The sequence below is a fragment of the Ochlerotatus camptorhynchus genome, unplaced genomic scaffold (genome assembly GCF_037179485.1).
Source record: "Ochlerotatus camptorhynchus isolate MF236.1 unplaced genomic scaffold, CSIRO-AGI_Acam_v1.1 ptg000112l, whole genome shotgun sequence".
NCBI lineage: Eukaryota > Metazoa > Arthropoda > Insecta > Diptera > Culicidae > Ochlerotatus > Ochlerotatus camptorhynchus.
This window is the reverse complement of record NW_027040602.1, coordinates 2,851,277-2,868,124: the sequence shown is the minus strand read 5'-3', so window position 1 is coordinate 2,868,124 and position 16,848 is coordinate 2,851,277. Positions and strand designations below refer to the sequence as shown.

The window sequence follows — 16,848 nt, the reverse complement described above, 5'->3', positions numbered from 1 at the left end:
CCAGTGATGGCAGAAATAAGAGAAATATCAACTACTACACCTACGACGATTACAAGAATGATGAGTGAGTGAAGTCTATTCCAACCACACTGTTAGCGATGGTAGCAATTCTATGATCCAGTTTCATTCCCAGTTACGGCGAGGTGATGCATGCAACCCCTGCCAAGCAGCAATGTAAATCCGATCTTCCTGGTGTTCAAAGCATCTCCATCTCGGATACGCACAGCTGGTCCAGCGTTGGATCCTCGATCATACACTTTCTCAAGTACCTGATGGTGGTGCTGGCATTGATCGCCCTTCCTGTGCTACTTTTCCAGGCCTTCATCATACCGTTGAAAATGCTGATGGGTCTCAAAACTATGGCCTTGGGCAATACGCTTCTACTGGGAACTTTCCTATGGAAATACCTAACCAGGACAAACACTGGTAATCAAGGGGAGGACGACAACGACGATCGCGATCATGGAACCAAGGATGTCACCAATGAGGTCGAAGATCGTTTCTACTATCCTTTCAATACAGAAGATCTGGACAATCTGAACGAAGGAGAAATCAAAACCATTCTTAAGTTTATCAAGATGAAAAATAAAAAGTGGTAGTAGGTAGAAAGTCAGTAACTGTTGATTTTTGTGATGATTGAACTTCGGTATTTCGGTAAGCTCAAGCCAGAACTGCTAATCAAACATGTAGAGAGATTGGAGAATGATAGCAATGTGATTGCAACAATAAAATCCGAAAAGTGAGCATTTCTAATCGCATTTACAGTCTAAAGAGTGTTTTTCAACTTGGAATTGGCTGGCAAATAGAACTAACGTGAACACAAGAGGGAGTAGAAATGTGGAGGCAGATTTATGATGGATAGTCACTGAAGTGCAACCGTGTCGGAGCGAAGCTACACGGCGAATGAGAACGACCCAAATTTGAGTTTAGTTCACTCATAATCGCCAAAAGTGCAGGAACTCAGCGATGAGTAAAATTTGTCTCATGGTTTCCTGTGGAAAACCTAAAAAATCTGCCGGAAAATGAGGAAATTGACGAAAATTTTATTCAGTCTCCTAGTAGTACCAATAGACTGAGTGAATGCAATCTTTACTTTTCTCAAATTCGGGAATTTTTCCCTGGAAAATCCTGGAAAAACCTGAGGCAAATTTACTCATCGCTGAGTTGCTGCACTTTTGGCGATTATGAGTGAACTAAACTCAAATTTGGGTTGTTCTCATTCGTCTAGATATTGATAATCAGTTGTAAATAAGTAGTAAATCCTTTGCCTGGTGAAAAAAAAAATGGCAGTGATCAGCGATGCCAGTACTTCAAATTTTATTGGAATAACCTTTGTCGCCAAAATATCGGTCAGGTCGCAAGTGGACTTCGATGTCAGATGCATGGTTCAACATCGTTTGTATTGAATCTTTACACACGCTCCACTAATATCAATCGGAGCCACTTCTACTCATTTTTTCGCAGAGGAGTTCTGAATTATAGCACTGTAATGTAATGTATATTATATACCTATAACTATAACTCGAGCTTGAACTATTGTGTAATAATAGTTGTACTTTCAGAAGAAAAGCTCGTGGATTAAGAAGAGGAGCAATAAGCTTTTGTTAACTCATTGAATCGTGCCAAAATAAAAAAAATAAGATATCCAATGCAATAACATGATTATGAAATCCAATCCTCATATCCACACTCAGTCAGTAGGTATAGCCGGTATTGATTAGCTAATTATGTAGTTAGAACCAACTCCCCCATTATTTCCTCACATTCTCTACCTAATACGCAAATCAACCAATCATCCCACGATCGACCAATTGATTTACAGCTTTATATCGTCGGTTCTTAACTCAAAGAAACACCTATAAAAAGCAGCCCTCGAGCTATGAGCTGTTTCAGTTTTCCGCGAATTTCAATCGTTAACACTAGTGTAATGTGTGACCAGTGCCGATACCGGAAGTCCTGGCACGTAAAAATTTTCACCGTTTTGGCATGTCTCGTGGCCATAGTAGAATCGAAAGCATATTTTATACCAGCCAGTCAGTCAGTGACAGCATTCGGTGATAATGGATATGAACATCAAGCTGCTCAACAGGCCAACGACTACGCGATAAGTGAAGCTTCTGAAAGTTCGATCGTTCCATCGATACAATCTACGGATTTGGGCTTCTATTCCCCTGGTGGCTATGGTATTAAGAAAACACGAAAATTTATCGATAATTTTAATTTCGGTGTACCCTTTAGAGATCAGTGAGTAATTGGAAAGACGACTCTAAAAAACAGTGCGATATATTATGTTTTAATCAGTGCTTTTTCTCCTAGCTATGACGAATATCCAATGCCCTCACCACCGGTAGTTATGGACCACATAAAAACATCGGATATCCGAGGAGTCCAACATACCAACACTAAATTGGCTTATATAGGATCCATGATCGCCTCTACACTGAAGTACCTGCTGATTACGATGTTAGTAATTGGACTTCCGGCACTCTTCATACACTACGTCGTCCTTCCACTGAAGCTGTTGATAGGCTTAAAAATGGTCGCTTTGGCCAATGCGGTCGCTCTGGGTACACTGGCTGCGAAGCATATGCTCAAGGATAAACATGACTGGATGGGCCACGGCTACGGCAGTAGTTCCGGTAGCGGAGGGAGTGGTGGAAGTACGCTTGGTGGATTACTAGCTGGACTATCTGCTATCAGCACGCCCATTGTCGCTCCCAACATTCAACAACCGATAACGCAGCCCATCACACAACTCGTGTCGAATCCAACGCAACAATTGCAGAACGTGGAAACATTTAATACCTTCCCATACTGGTTTCCTCTATTGTTGTACTATGCCAATCTTACCAGCGGCAGTGGTAGTAGTAGTAATAGTAACAGTAACTCTAACTCAAATACTAACACGAATACCAACACGAATACCAACACGAACACGAACACCAATACCAATACAAACAATAATAATAATCATAACAATAATAACAACAATAACAACCATAACAATAACAATAATAATAATAATAACAACAATAACCGGAAGAAGTTGTCCACTAAGCTAAGGAAAACCAAAATCCTGGGTATTGAACCTCTCCAGACGGAGGATTTTCGAAACATGACCGAAGGTGATGTTCGAGCTGTGATGACGTTTTTGAAACGTAAAAATAAAAAGGTGATGCTACTGTGAAAGTGCTTTTTATGTTTGTACCGAAAGCTTCGAAAATTTGAAATCTTGACTGAGGTCGAAGACAACATATCAATAAGACTGGCAACGTCCTATGATCTATTATGCCTCTGAAATTGATCCATCCGATATTTCGAATTAAGCTAACCCATACACCTAACCGATGAACGTATGATTCCGTTAAATATTTGTCTAAAATATCTATACAACTTGTAATGTTGCACCACCGACAAACCGACATGAATGACCATAGCAAAAACAATAAAATTTCTGACCAAAGCACACTAATGACATCTGGCTCCGAGTTCGCAGGAAATATTTAGCTAAGCCATGAACCCGCATGCAAAAGTAATGAATTGGTTCATGTCTGATCTATTCTGGACAAATTATTTTTATCTAGATCAAACAATCCTATGGTTTTGACAGTTCGGATCACTGCACATTTAAATCGACCGTTTACGATATTCGGGCCTAAGTCAGAATTAAGTGTCATGTCGGTTTGACGGTGGTTGCACCGTATTAAAAGATTTTGCAATGTGGTTGTCTGAAGGTTTTAAAATAATTTACATTCAGTAAATTTTGCATTTTTTAGGAAAAAAAATATTGCAAAACTAAATTTCACTAATATCAAATGTAAGGTTGGACTTATTACATCCTCTGCATATGTTTCATACAACGCATACAACAAATGTAATGGCAATTCTGGCAATTAACGGCAGTATACAAGCAACTTTATCCAGAATTCAGGGCTGGTAGTGCTGATGTGATATAATAGTAGTGACTTTAGTGACTAAAATTACGGAAATAGTGACCAAATAGTGACTTCTTCTTCTTTTTCGCTTTTCAAGCTTATTGCATATCGCATATTAGCTTATTGCGTGCTCTCAACTTAGTGTTGCACTTCCACAGTTATTAATTGAAAGCTTTCGATGCCTGTACCATTTTTGCATTGGTATGGCAAGTACAAGGCAAGTACAATCATACTTCTATGCCCAGGGAAGTCGAGAAATTTTCCAACGCGAAAAATCCCTAGACCGGACCGGGAATTGAACCCAGCCACCTCCAGCATGGTCTTGCTTGGTAGCTGCGCCTTTACCGACTGAGCTAAGCGAGGCATCAAATAGTGACTTGTAAATACTAAATAAGAAACCATTTATATGGTTACTTAGAAATTCAAATACGGTTTGATATGTCATGGAACTTAAAATCAAGTTTCATAAATTCCTCTAATGTAATCGAATCTCACAACGGAATCTCCTGTGAAGAGCATTTGAAGTGATTTGAATAATTTACTTTTGCTTACGTTGTACATGATGACTAGCAAATAGTAATTCCCATTTTTTTATGATCTTGAATTTGATTCTGCGTTCGAAATCTTTAAATATTTGATATATCTAGGTAGATAACTTTGATAATTTACTAAAGACTTTTCACAGAATTTATTCAGAATGATCTCAAAAACTTTTTTAGAATAATTACCCTTCTCTTAAACTTAGAGGCAAATAAGCTTATACAAACATAATATTGCATTCTTGAAATTCTCTGCAGAACAATCAACAAAATTCTTGGAAATAGATTATTTTCGTAGTTGGAAATGCTTAACATCAAATATCAGAATTAAAGTGGACATTTTATACGATAGATGAGGAGATGAAAGTAAAGAGCAATTTTGAGGAAGGTACGAATAGGATAGAGCATCTCCTTTCCCAAGCTCATCCGTTAATGAGCGGTGGTGAGGAGTGTTTCCCCCTGCCACCACTGAGCGGTTCCATATCATTAAAGCAACGAGTAATTTTCATCTTTTTTGATTTGCATGAAACCTTGCATACAAGTTTTTGGGGAAGAAAAACGCCGTTTTGCATACTTGGTTCGCCATTTTGAATCTAGCCTTACTTATGAGAAGGGCCTATGAAAAATGCACATGTCTTCAAAAAATTGTATCTCGGAAACGGTTTGTCCGATTGGTTTGGTGTCTTGGGCGAAGTTTTAGACAATTGTTGGTGTTATATGGAGAAAATATGCACGGTAAAAAAAAGTTTGGTATTTGTGTTTTGAACTAAAATATAAATTTTCCCTTTAAAGTGACGTGTCAATAATTTTTTTATTATCCTTATAAAACAGCAAAAGGGTTTATCTTCCATTTAATTCCACTTAATTAATTTTGGTATCCATGACAGATACGTATTTCGACTACAATGTGCAGTCTTCATCAGTGTCATTCCCACTAAAGAACTTATCAAAATCTAACCCCCTTAAGTACTCATCCCCTAAGTCAAGATCATAGGTATAAAAATGAAACTACAATGTGTTGAATCGGAACCTACCTAACTAATAAAAACCAAAGATTTAAGCAAGCTAAAGGAGAAAAATCTATAATAAGGAAAATCCCAAAGGCTTGGTAGCCATCATAATGAAGTAATGAAATTGGGTTGTTAGCGGAATGCTAAATAAAACAGCAAAAGGGTTTATCTTCCATTTAATTCCACTTAATTAATTTTGGTATCCATGACAGATACGTATTTCGACTACAATGTGCACAATGAAGACTGCACATTGTAGTCGAAATACGTATCTGTCATGGATACCAAAATTAATTAAGTGGAATTAAATGGAAGATAAACCCTTTTGCTGTTTTATTTAGCATTCCGCTAACAACCCAATTTCATTACTTCATTATTATCCTTATGTTATAGCTGACTGAAAATGCTATCTAGTGCACAGTAGGTTGTTCTGGAGAAAAATAGGCTACGATGAAAAAAATTGTTTTTTTTTTTTAAATACAATTTTCAAAAAAGCTATTAAGAAAAGTCAAAAAAGTTTGTCACCCTAATTTTATGAAAGTACATCAAATCGGAGTTGTGACTGGAATATGGACTCTGGAGACCACGGGATGGTCCACCGAAAGATCCGAAAAATTCGTGAAGGTGGTAAACTCAAGAAGCTGATCCTAGAGCTCCGCAGATTTTTCGAAATAACGCATAGACGTCCTATCAGAATGCATTTGGAGTTGTGACTAGAATATGCACCCAGGGGACCACGGGATGGTCCACCGGAAGATCATGAACATCCGCAAAAGTGGTCAAGATTCCTATAGTACGGTTAATAGGGACCGCACTATAGGAACCGGTATTAACGAATACACGTACCATATGGGATTTAAGCGTATTGAGGACAAACTCTTATTGTAGGGTAATTTGAAGAAATAACTTCCTTGTGTCTTCTGAAAAATTATTAACAAGATGGATGACCACCTTTTGGAAAAACTTTGCAACCGGAAAGTCATATGTTTTAATTGACCACTTTTACGGATTTTCCGGATCTTCCGAAGGACTATCGCATAGCCCCCAGGGTACATTTTCTGATCATAACTCTGATTTCATTGTGATAAGACGTCTATGAGTGGTTTCGAAAAAACCGCGGAGCTCTAGAATCAGTTTCATAAAACGACCACTTTCACATATGTTCCGGATCTTCCACAGGACCAGTCTTGTGACTATTTCCAAAAGATGACCAACTATCTGCTTAACAACTACTTCAAAGTTATCAGGAAGTTATCTCTTCAAATTGCCGTACAATCAGTGTTTGGTCCCAATTAGTTCAAATCCCATATGCTACGTGTATTCGTTAATTCCGGATCGACGGTACTATAGGAATCCAGTGGCAACCGTACTATAGGAATCCGGCAAGAACGAATCCCTACTATAGGAATCTTGACTGTAGATACAATTTTCACACTGCCGTACTATAACGGAACTATCAACTCTATAATTGAAACTGCTAATCGATCGTATAAAATTTCTATTTTAAGTCTGATATTTGACGTTAAGCATCTCTGACTATGTAAATCGTTAAATTCACGCATGAAGTAATAATTCCTTAGAATTTCCATACAATTAACCTCAGCAATTTAGTAAATATCTGCTTAGAATAAACTTGACATTCTCCCTTACATTCAATTGGAAATTTAATTCGAATTCTCCTCAGAATCCCCATAGTATTTCCTCAGAATTTTCAAAACAAAAATCCATCACAAACTTTGAAACTCTTCTCAGAATTCCTTTGGGATTGAATCCTCAAAATTCGATTCCATTGGAATTCATCTCGGAATTTATTTCGAACTCTTTAGAATTCTCTTGGAAGTATCGTCACAAATCACCCCAGAATTCTTTTAGAACTATCCGCAGAGACCATCTTTGGAGTTCACGGGATTTTCATGGAATTTTCATCAGAGCCAGGATTCTTATTAGAATTGGACCTAGAATTCTCATCCAATCATCATAGAATTCTTCTCAGAACTCTCGTTAAAATGCACTCTCAATTATTTTAGAATTATTTCCAAAAAAATTCTGAGCTGAATTTTGCGTCTCTAATAATTTAAACAATAATCAAAAGCGACGCTCATATGTGTTAAGCCAAGTTTAACTATATAGGTAAACCTGGCTTTTTTTTTTCTTTATTACCGTGATTTTTGACCGTGTTCATGTTTCTATTTCATACTAGTTTATCGCTTTTGCATTCGGTAATTTGTTGGATTTGTGAATTGCCTTTTAAATTACCGCTATAAACGTATCGCAAATGATTAATTCTCGATAACTTTTTCGAATAGACGTATCAGCTTTTGTAAACAATGAATTTGATCGTCGATTTGGCTCGCACACGCATACTAATACCGCTATCAGGTAGGACTAAATTTCCCCTATCTGATGGTAGTGTTAGCATCACGTCAAACCTGGCTTAATATTTAAGCGGAGAAGAAGAAATCGGTTCTCAGAGCACTTAATTTTACATGAGACTTTCGTAATCTGAACTTTGGTATTCTTCTCTGATATACCTTGGTGTCATCCCTGGAATCCTTTAAAATTCTCATAAAATTTAATTTGGATTTACTTTGGAGTTCTTAATCATCCTTGAAAGACTTTTGAAAATCTATCAGAGACAAATACCTTTGGGAAAGGAGGTATATTTTTCCCGATTTTTAATCGAAATTGTAGGCATTTCCCAATAGTTTTCCTGGTGTTCTAAAATGTTGCGACCTGCTACCAGCCCTGATAAATGTAAATTTTTGGAATAAAACCTTCACGGGATGATTTTTTAGACGCAACGTATTAGAGAAAACAAACTTTGTTGTAAGCTAATATATCAATTACAGCATTATTTAAAAACACCTTCCGGCGATCACATTACATAATCTATTCATGTCGCGTGTCTACAGTGACAATGAATATCTGATCAAATTATAATGTTCCTCAGGTTCTAAAGAAATTTAAAGTATAAAGTTGAAAGATGAGAAATTGCAAGGGTTGCACCGTTTTCGTTATTATTTGTGTTTTTTTGTGGACCAGAATTGAAGAAAATGTTGGTGTCTTGAACAAACCTGACTCTATCAGTTTTGCCTTTGACTTTTTGTCACGTGTAACTATACTTCTAATGAATAAATGCCAGTCCACATGGCGGTAAAATAGTGTATAAATAAGCTGAGACAAACTGAAAATATGCCTTTGCCTACAATAATTACAGTATTGTTTCACGCAAATTAGCAACATAGCTGTCAAAACGGCAGCATTTAATTACTAACACCTTGGGTACCTTGGGAGGTTGAAATTATAAATCATCAATTCTCGATTACTTTTTCGAAGGGACGTATCTGCTTTTGTAAACAATGCATATGATCGTCGATTTGGCGTAACTGGTAGCTCGCCCACGCATGCTAACACTACCATCAGATAGGGGAAATTTAGTCCTACCTGATAGCGGTGTTAGTATGCGTGTGCGAGCTACTAGTTACGCCAAATCGACGATCAAATGCATTGTTTACAAAAGCTGATACGTCTATTCGAAAAAGTTATCGAGAATTAATCATTTGCGATACGTTTATAGCGGTAATTTAAAAGGCAAATTCACAAATCAAACAAATTACCGAATGCAAAAGCGATAAACTAGTATGAAATAGAAACATGAACAAAAGTTCCTGGGAAAGCAATGTACTTACTATAACCAATCGATCTTCAAACACTTTTATAGCACACTGTTTTCTACGGTTGAATAGTTCGATAGCTAACTCATTTCTCTCATTACAACAAGAAGGTGGCTCTAGCTTAACCATTGCTCAATGGTTTAATTGATTGGCTAAAAGAACAGTGCTTTCTTCCAGTTTACTCCTGCACCCGATTAATTCGCGTACGCCCTCTCGGATGTTCTCACTTTGGTTCTATTTCATTCCCATTTTCGCAGCGTGCCACCAATCATTGTATCCGCACCTCGATCCACGCCTCCTCTCTATCCATCATCTCAATCGATCTCGGACACGTTTACTATCTATAAAAGTGATCGCACAACCGGAGTCCAGTTTCAGTTTAGCGCGTGATTCGAATGAACGTCGGTGGTGACGGGAGCGATCGTCGGTACGGTAGATACATCTTCATACAGTGGAAGGCGATGAGCGATCGGTATAAGAATAGGACAGTTGCCCGGTTGATCATATCCGGTGCATTTATGGCATTTTTCACGAACATGATAGAGTCCAAGACTTATTTCGTGCCATCTAGCCAGAAAATGACAGCGCTAACTGATGGATATCGTGGTAGGGGTCGAGTGAGAGAATACCCTATCGATGAAATTGAAAACGAAATCGATCCTCCGATTAAATCCACGGCGATTAGTGTGTATCGCAACAGTGACAATAGTTTTAAGAAGAAACGAATATATGACGACTATAGTTTTGGTGATTATAGCATAGATCAGTGAGTATTATGAAATGAGTGATGGCATAGTGCGAGTCCGATGAAAAATTTATAAGTGATTTCTCCCCAGCTATGATGAATATCCGATGCTTTCTTTGAGGAAGGAACCTAGCAATGTTTCGAATCTCCGAGGTATCCAGCACGTAACCATATCCGACCATAAACTCGCCCATATAGGATCCATGATAGCATCTTCCCTGAAGTACCTACTGATTGCGCTTTTGGTAGTGGGGATCCCCGTTCTGGCAGTTCAGTTACTGCTGATCCCGCTGAAGTTACTATTAGGACTGAAAATGATCGCAGCGGCCAACATGATCGCCCTGGGAGCCCTAGTAACCAAGTACATGTACAAGCACGGTGGCGGCTATGGTGGCTACGGAGGATATGGTGGTTATGGAGGAGGGGGAGCTGGTGGACTTCTAGGAGGATTGGCCGCCATCAGCACGCCGATCGTTACTTCAAACTTTCAGCAACCGGTCAGTCAACCTGTCACTACGGTTGTGACCGCTCCAGTACAACAACAACAAAATTCGGGAATATGGAACTATCCCTACTACGGATATCCCCCCTGGTGGTTCTATTACCCAGGATTCAACGGTACTAGTTCCAACAACAACAATTCAAATACGAATACGAATACAAACACAAATACAAATACGAACACAAATACGAATACTAATAACAATTCAAACACAAATAATAACAACAACAATAATAATGGAAACAATGGCAATAACGGAAACGGAAACAATGGAAATAATGGAAACGGCAACGGCAGAACAAAGCTTCGTAAAAATTCCAAAAAAACCAAAGTCCTGGATGTTGGCGCACTGAAGCCGGATGACTTTGGAAATATGACCAACAGTGAAGTTCAAATGGTGATGCAATTTCTGAAGCGAAAGAGTAAAACTGCGGCAGTGTTGTGAAGGCCGTGTTGAATGAATTACCGAAAACATCTGTGATTTTAAGTAGGCAACAAAAGTGAACTCGCGTAGAGCTCTGTGATACAGGAACGATTGGTTGTAGCAGTGAAAGTGAACTAGCTTTGCAATCAGTGGATGGAAAACAAAAAAAAACTATTCCCCCTTCTCAGCGTTACCATTATTCAGGGTTCAATTTTTTTATAAGTATTATGAATACAATCTGTCCATAGAAAAGCCAATAAAAATATTTAAAAATTTTAAACTTCTGCCGTTTTGATACCATTTTCCGAAGTTCTTGTTCTAATAGTGTACTGTGCCGTTCTACGCATATCTGTCACATGTTCTAAATATTGCATCTGAGAAAATCGCGAATATTGTTTCGAATCATTTCTGCTCATTGGAGAAAAAATATATATAGTGCATTGCTCAACAGAATAAATTTTTAGTGAAACCTAAAGAAATTGCCTTCAATGAAATCAGTTGAGCCTATTTTTATATGAACAATATTTAGTGGGACTGTCATGCCGAGAAATTTGCAATAAGGTAGGAAATTCTACGCATGTCAGTCCCACTAGGAACGGTTATTTTCCGTGTTGCTTTGATGGGCACGTTGCGTTTTCCGTCTTACTCATGTATTTGCATGAGCGTGCTTGCGACCTCCGCGAACGTTTGGAAGTTCCTGGATAGTTTGCTTAGGTTTGCATAATTTACTGATACCAACAATAAGTTTGTTGACATTGCTGCATTCGTCGTTTGCTACTTCTACAAAACCAGGGAATCTCGTGAAACTAATGATGAATGCTCTATGAAGAACAAAAACTTCTTAGCGTCTTGTTCTACTCCTTAGCTAGATGAACGTAGGCCTAAGGGAGATTGTGTTTAATCATTTTGATTCCGACCATAGATTTATGGTGTCTGACATGCTGTGGACAAAAGATTTCAAGAAATACTTTGGAAGAGTTAACATGCACAGTAAGGATTTCTTTAGTACGGAGTTGACCTTTATACTACGTATTATTATATTATAGGGGAAATGTCTCTAATGTTGGCCTATGGATCTAAGATTGGGCCAATCGCTAAAAATCTACTATTTATCAATTTTATCTAGATGATATTTTTGGTTGCTATTGAAAATTTAGTCGATTGCTGAATTTACGTATGGGCCCAAATTAGGGACACTTAGGCTGACATTACCTGAATTTCCCCTATTAGGGGCTTTTCATAAAACACGTAGACACTATAGGGTGTGGTGTGGGGGTGGATAGTGTCTACGTGAGTGCATTGTTTGAAATTAGAACTCTGAACTGGTGTTTCAATATGAATTCCCGTTTCTGTTTATATTTTTCAACATAAAATAAAACTTTTACTTCCCGAAATGGTTCATACCGTTTCTTTTGATCATATAAATCCTGTTTCACGTAAATCGATTCGTTAATGATAAATTCAGAGTAAAACATCTTTGTGAGACAGTTATGCGTAGAATTTCAACATGGGACTATTAGACTTGATGTTGTTTTTATGTAAGCCCAGAACAAATTACATGTTTTTCTATTTTCATTCCAAAGTTTATCTGAAAAGGTACTGTTTTATGAACAAAAGTGAAAAACGTCCAGAAGTTACATGGGACAAATATGCGTAGAACGGCACTTCTTGTGGATATTTTAATGGTAAATCAATCGTAGTTTACTTTAAATGGACAATGTACGGGGCACGCAATACACAGAACCAGTGCTGTAAATTCTCAAAATCATTTGAACATGGATCATTCTCATTTGAGAAACGCTATATATCATTCAATTGAGTGTAACCTACACACAAACGGAGCTCTGGTCGACATTCCGGCGTAAAGGCGAAGCCAACCCGACACCAACCTGACTTCTATCAAACCCCAACCCGATGTTGACCCGACATTGACCCGACATAAACTCAAAATTGACCCGACAACAACACGACATTGGGTCGACATCGACCTTAAATTAGCCTTACATTGATCCGACATCGGGTCGACTTGTCTGTTCGGGACCATTTTGCTGGATTTCTTCCATACTCCACTGTCGTATATCAAATGATAGTGAGTGACTCAATTGACAGTGACAATGAGCTTCGAATGAGAAAGGGGCTCTTCAAATTATGGTCATATGAGAATTCGTTTACACAGAATTGATTGAATGGTTGTATTGGTTCATCTTCAATCGAATGATATGAAAATTTACAGCACTGCACAGAACCGATGCACTAGAGTTAAAATGCAAACAAAAACAAAGAATATAAGTAGTACTGAAGGTAATTAAAATTATGTTTTCATGGGAAATAATACTCAGTAGGGGAAATGGCTCTAATGTTGAGCCCATCGCTAAAAATCAGCTATTTATCAATTGTATCTAGATGAACGTGTCATTGGGACGGTACTAATGGACATTTTTGGTCGCTATTGAAAATTTAGTCGATTTTGCTGAATTTATGTATGGGCCCAAATTAGCGGCCTTCAGGCCGACATTACATCAATTTCCCATATATAAATATAATTGCACAGTGTTCCAGAAATCATGATAAGGTAGAATAAATTGTTTGTGTCCTAATCATTAGTTTTAGGTATAAAGGGTGTCCACGATTAAATTGCCACACACAAAATTGATTCGCAAAATTCGAGTTTTCTTCCGATTGCCATCAAATTTTCAGGGATTGAGAAATAACTATTAAACTTCATTTTACCATTTTACTCGTATTTTATTTACAGTCCATACGCAAATGCCCGCACCTTGGCCTTAACCCCGGCCATAAGATTCTGCACAACCTGTGAATCAACCGTTTTTTGCATGTAAACCCATACTTTCTTCAGTTCCTCGACTGTCTTCACTACCTTAGGTCGTTTAAGAAGGTGCTGCTTCATAATCGCCCAGTACTTCTCCTCGATGGGGCGGAGCTCCGGAGTGTTGGGAGGGTTGAACATTTTCGGCACGAAATTGACCTTATTGTCCGCATGCCACTTCAGCACGTCCTTGGAGTAGTGGCATGAGGCCAAATCCGGCCAGAAGATTGTTGGGACGTTGTGGGCCTTCAGGAGAGGAAGCAGCCGCTTCTGGAGGCACTCTTTTATGTACACCTGTCCGTTCATCGTGTCCTGGGTCACGAAAGGTGCACTCCGCTTCCCGCACGTGCAGATGGCTTGCCAAACCAGGAATTTCTTCGCAAATTTGGACATCTTCTGAGTGCGGACATGCTCCGGAACGCTGAACTTATCCTTGGCCGTGAAAAACAGGTTGCCGGGGATCTGTTTGAAGTCGGCCTTCACATATGTTTCGTCGTCCATGATGCAGCATTCAACTTTCGTCAGCATGTTGAGGTACAACTTCCTGGCACGGGTTTTGGCGGACTTGTTCTGCTTCTCGTCGCGATTAGGGGCCTTTTGTACCTTGAACGTTCGAAGCCCAGCCTTAGTTTTGGCCTTCTGGACAAAACTTCGGCTTAGGTGCAGCTTCTTAGCCACATCCCTAACGGAGGCGTTCGGATTTCGGTTGAAGGCCCCAACTACGCGGTTGTGATTTTTGGTGTTGTACGGAATACTTTTTCCTTCACTTCTGGGCTTCCGATCGGTGGTCAACCGTTCCTCGAACCGCTTAATCACTCGCGACACCGTGGAATTCGCGATTCCCAACGTTTTAGCGATGGAACGATGCGAGAGATCCTTGTTCTCGTGATGAATGCGCAAGATTTTATCACGCACGAGCTGTTCTTTCGACTCCATTTCCGCGAGTTTTGATTACAGAACTTTAAAACTTGCAGGATGTAAATAATGCACTATGAACTAAATCCACCCAAATTTTCATTAAATTCTACCCAACGGTTAAAAAGTTAGAGCAATTTCATAGTGTGGCAATTTCATCGTGGACACCCTTTATATGTAGCTTCTTCGGGAATTGTTTTTTTTTTCATTTATTTTGAACAATATTTTTATGTGTAAGACTTTAGGGCGGTCCATACAGTTGATGAGTTCTAAATATCAACTTTTTATACATTTGAGATAGACCAGCGTAATGTTCCACACATTATTTGAAACAACTTTGCTCAATGAGGCAATTTTCTATCTCTATTGGTTCACGATTTATACTCGATTATATATGCAAGTAATTTAGGGTGGCCGCTAAAAAATCGGTTATTCGAGACAGTACCTTTTTATGTATTGATTTGTCGTAAAATATATGTTCTAAAGGGTGATACGGTCAAAATTTGGTCAATATCAACTTGACGTATTTCTTTCAATTTTGCATTTAAAAAACCTGAACACCCCTCATTTTGAAGGTGTGTGTGTGTGTCGAATGTTGCTCCTATTTTGATTTTGGAATTCACTCTTCAGTTGTCAAAATACCGTCCAAGCAAGAAGAGCAGCGTATCAAAATTTTGCTCGCGCATCGCGAAAATCCGAGCTACTCGCACGCAAAGTTGGCAAAATCGCTAAAAGTTGCCAAATCAACCGTTACAAATGTAATTAAACTGTTTGGGGAACGTTTGTCGACAGCCAGGAAGTCTGGATCGGGGGGAAATCGAAAACCGGAAGCCGCTGAGACGACAAAGAGAGTTGCCGGTAGTTTCAAGCGAAACCCTAACCTCTCTCTCCGAGATGCCGCAAATAAGCTGGGTGTATCGTCTACAACCGTGCATCGAGCCAAAAAACGAGCCGGACTATCGACTTACAAGAAGGTAGTGACTCCAAATCGCGATGATAAACAAAATACGACGGCCAAAGCGCGATCCCGGAGGCTGTACACGACGATGCTGACGAAGTTTGACTGCGTGGTAATGGACGACGAAACCTACGTCAAAGCCGACTACAAGCAGCTTCCGGGACAGGAGTTTTATACGGCAAAAGGAAGGAGAAAGGTAGCAGATGTTTTCAAGCACATGAAACTGTCAAAGTTCGCAAAGAAATATCTGGTTTGGCAAGCCATCTGTACCTGTGGCTTGAAAAGTAGCATTTTCATAGCTTCCGGGACTGTCAACCAAGAAATTTACGTGAAAGAGTGTTTGAATAAACGTCTGCTGCCTTTCCTGAAGAAACACGGTTGTTCCGTACTGTTTTGGCCGGATTTGGTATCTTGCCATTACGGTAAAAAGGCCATGGAGTGGTACGCCGCCAACAACGTGCAGGTGGTTCCCAAGGACAAGAACCCTCCCAACACGCCAGAGCTCCGCCCAATTGAGAAATACTGGGCTATTGTCAAGCGGAACCTAAAGAAGACCAAAAAAACTGCTAAGGGCGAGCAGCAGTTCAAGGCAAACTGGCTTTCTGCGGCGAAGAAGGTGGACAAGGTGGCTGTACACAATCTGATGGCAGGGGTCAAGCGTAAGGCCCGGCAATTCGGATTTGGAAAAGTGGAAGCCTAACTGAATATTTTTCCTGAATTTTATACTAATTGAACTTGAAAAAGAAATTTAATTTGATTTTTTAAATAAACGATTTCACCGATTTACACGCGTTTTCCCTTGACCAAATTTTGACCGTATCACCCTTTAGACACTTTTATAATTTTTTATGGCGCGCAACCAGCTTAGTTACTAACTCTTTTTTTTAAAGTTATAAACAATATTTATCGAAAAATACATTATTGTCAAATGTGTATATCTAAAAAACAGTGAAGGTCATATTTGTGTAACTCATTTCATTCTCTTTTCAAAAGGGCGTTGAAAATTGTTCATAAATTACCAACAAAAAGAGATAGCACCAGTTTCTTCGGCAAAAATGTGCGCTATAAAATTTTGAAAAAGCGCGTGTATAAAAAGTTACTCTTAAAAAACCGATTTTTTTTGGAGTCACCCTAATGCCCTGTGCGGCATAACAGTCCCATTACCATTTTTGAGAAAAAAAATGAGTTATACATTGGAATCGATTGTCAAGTACCACCACTTTACAATGTACACGACAAGTTTCCTACTTTGTTCAGAAAATGTCGCGAAAAATACCAAAATTATATTATCCAAACCATAGGAACTCATAGAGAAGAAA

The 16,848-nt window shown here is 38.9% G+C and overlaps 1 protein-coding gene across 1 annotated transcript; it reads left to right on the top strand.

Moving 5' to 3' along the window:
* Positions 1-9,576: 9,576 nt before the first annotated feature.
* On the top strand, positions 9,577-11,071 carry LOC135699545 (probable ATP-dependent RNA helicase ddx42). Its single transcript, XM_065219822.1, has 2 exons — positions 9,577-9,924; positions 9,995-11,071. Exons 1-2 carry the CDS (start codon positions 9,620-9,622, stop codon positions 10,848-10,850), a joined length of 1,161 nt encoding a protein of 386 aa, XP_065075894.1. The 5' UTR covers positions 9,577-9,619; the 3' UTR covers positions 10,851-11,071.
* Positions 11,072-16,848: the final 5,777 nt, after the last annotated feature.

What these genes read in the sequence shown, in the direction of transcription:
- LOC135699545 (XM_065219822.1), top strand. Translation starts at nt 9,620, where the DNA reads ATGAGCGATCGGTATAAGAATAGGACAGTTGCCCGGTTGATCATATCC. An exon ending in GGTGATTATAGCATAGATCA is followed by an intron (nt 9,925 to 9,994) that starts GTGAGTATTATG and finishes ATTTCTCCCCAG; the next exon opens with CTATGATGAATATCCGATGC.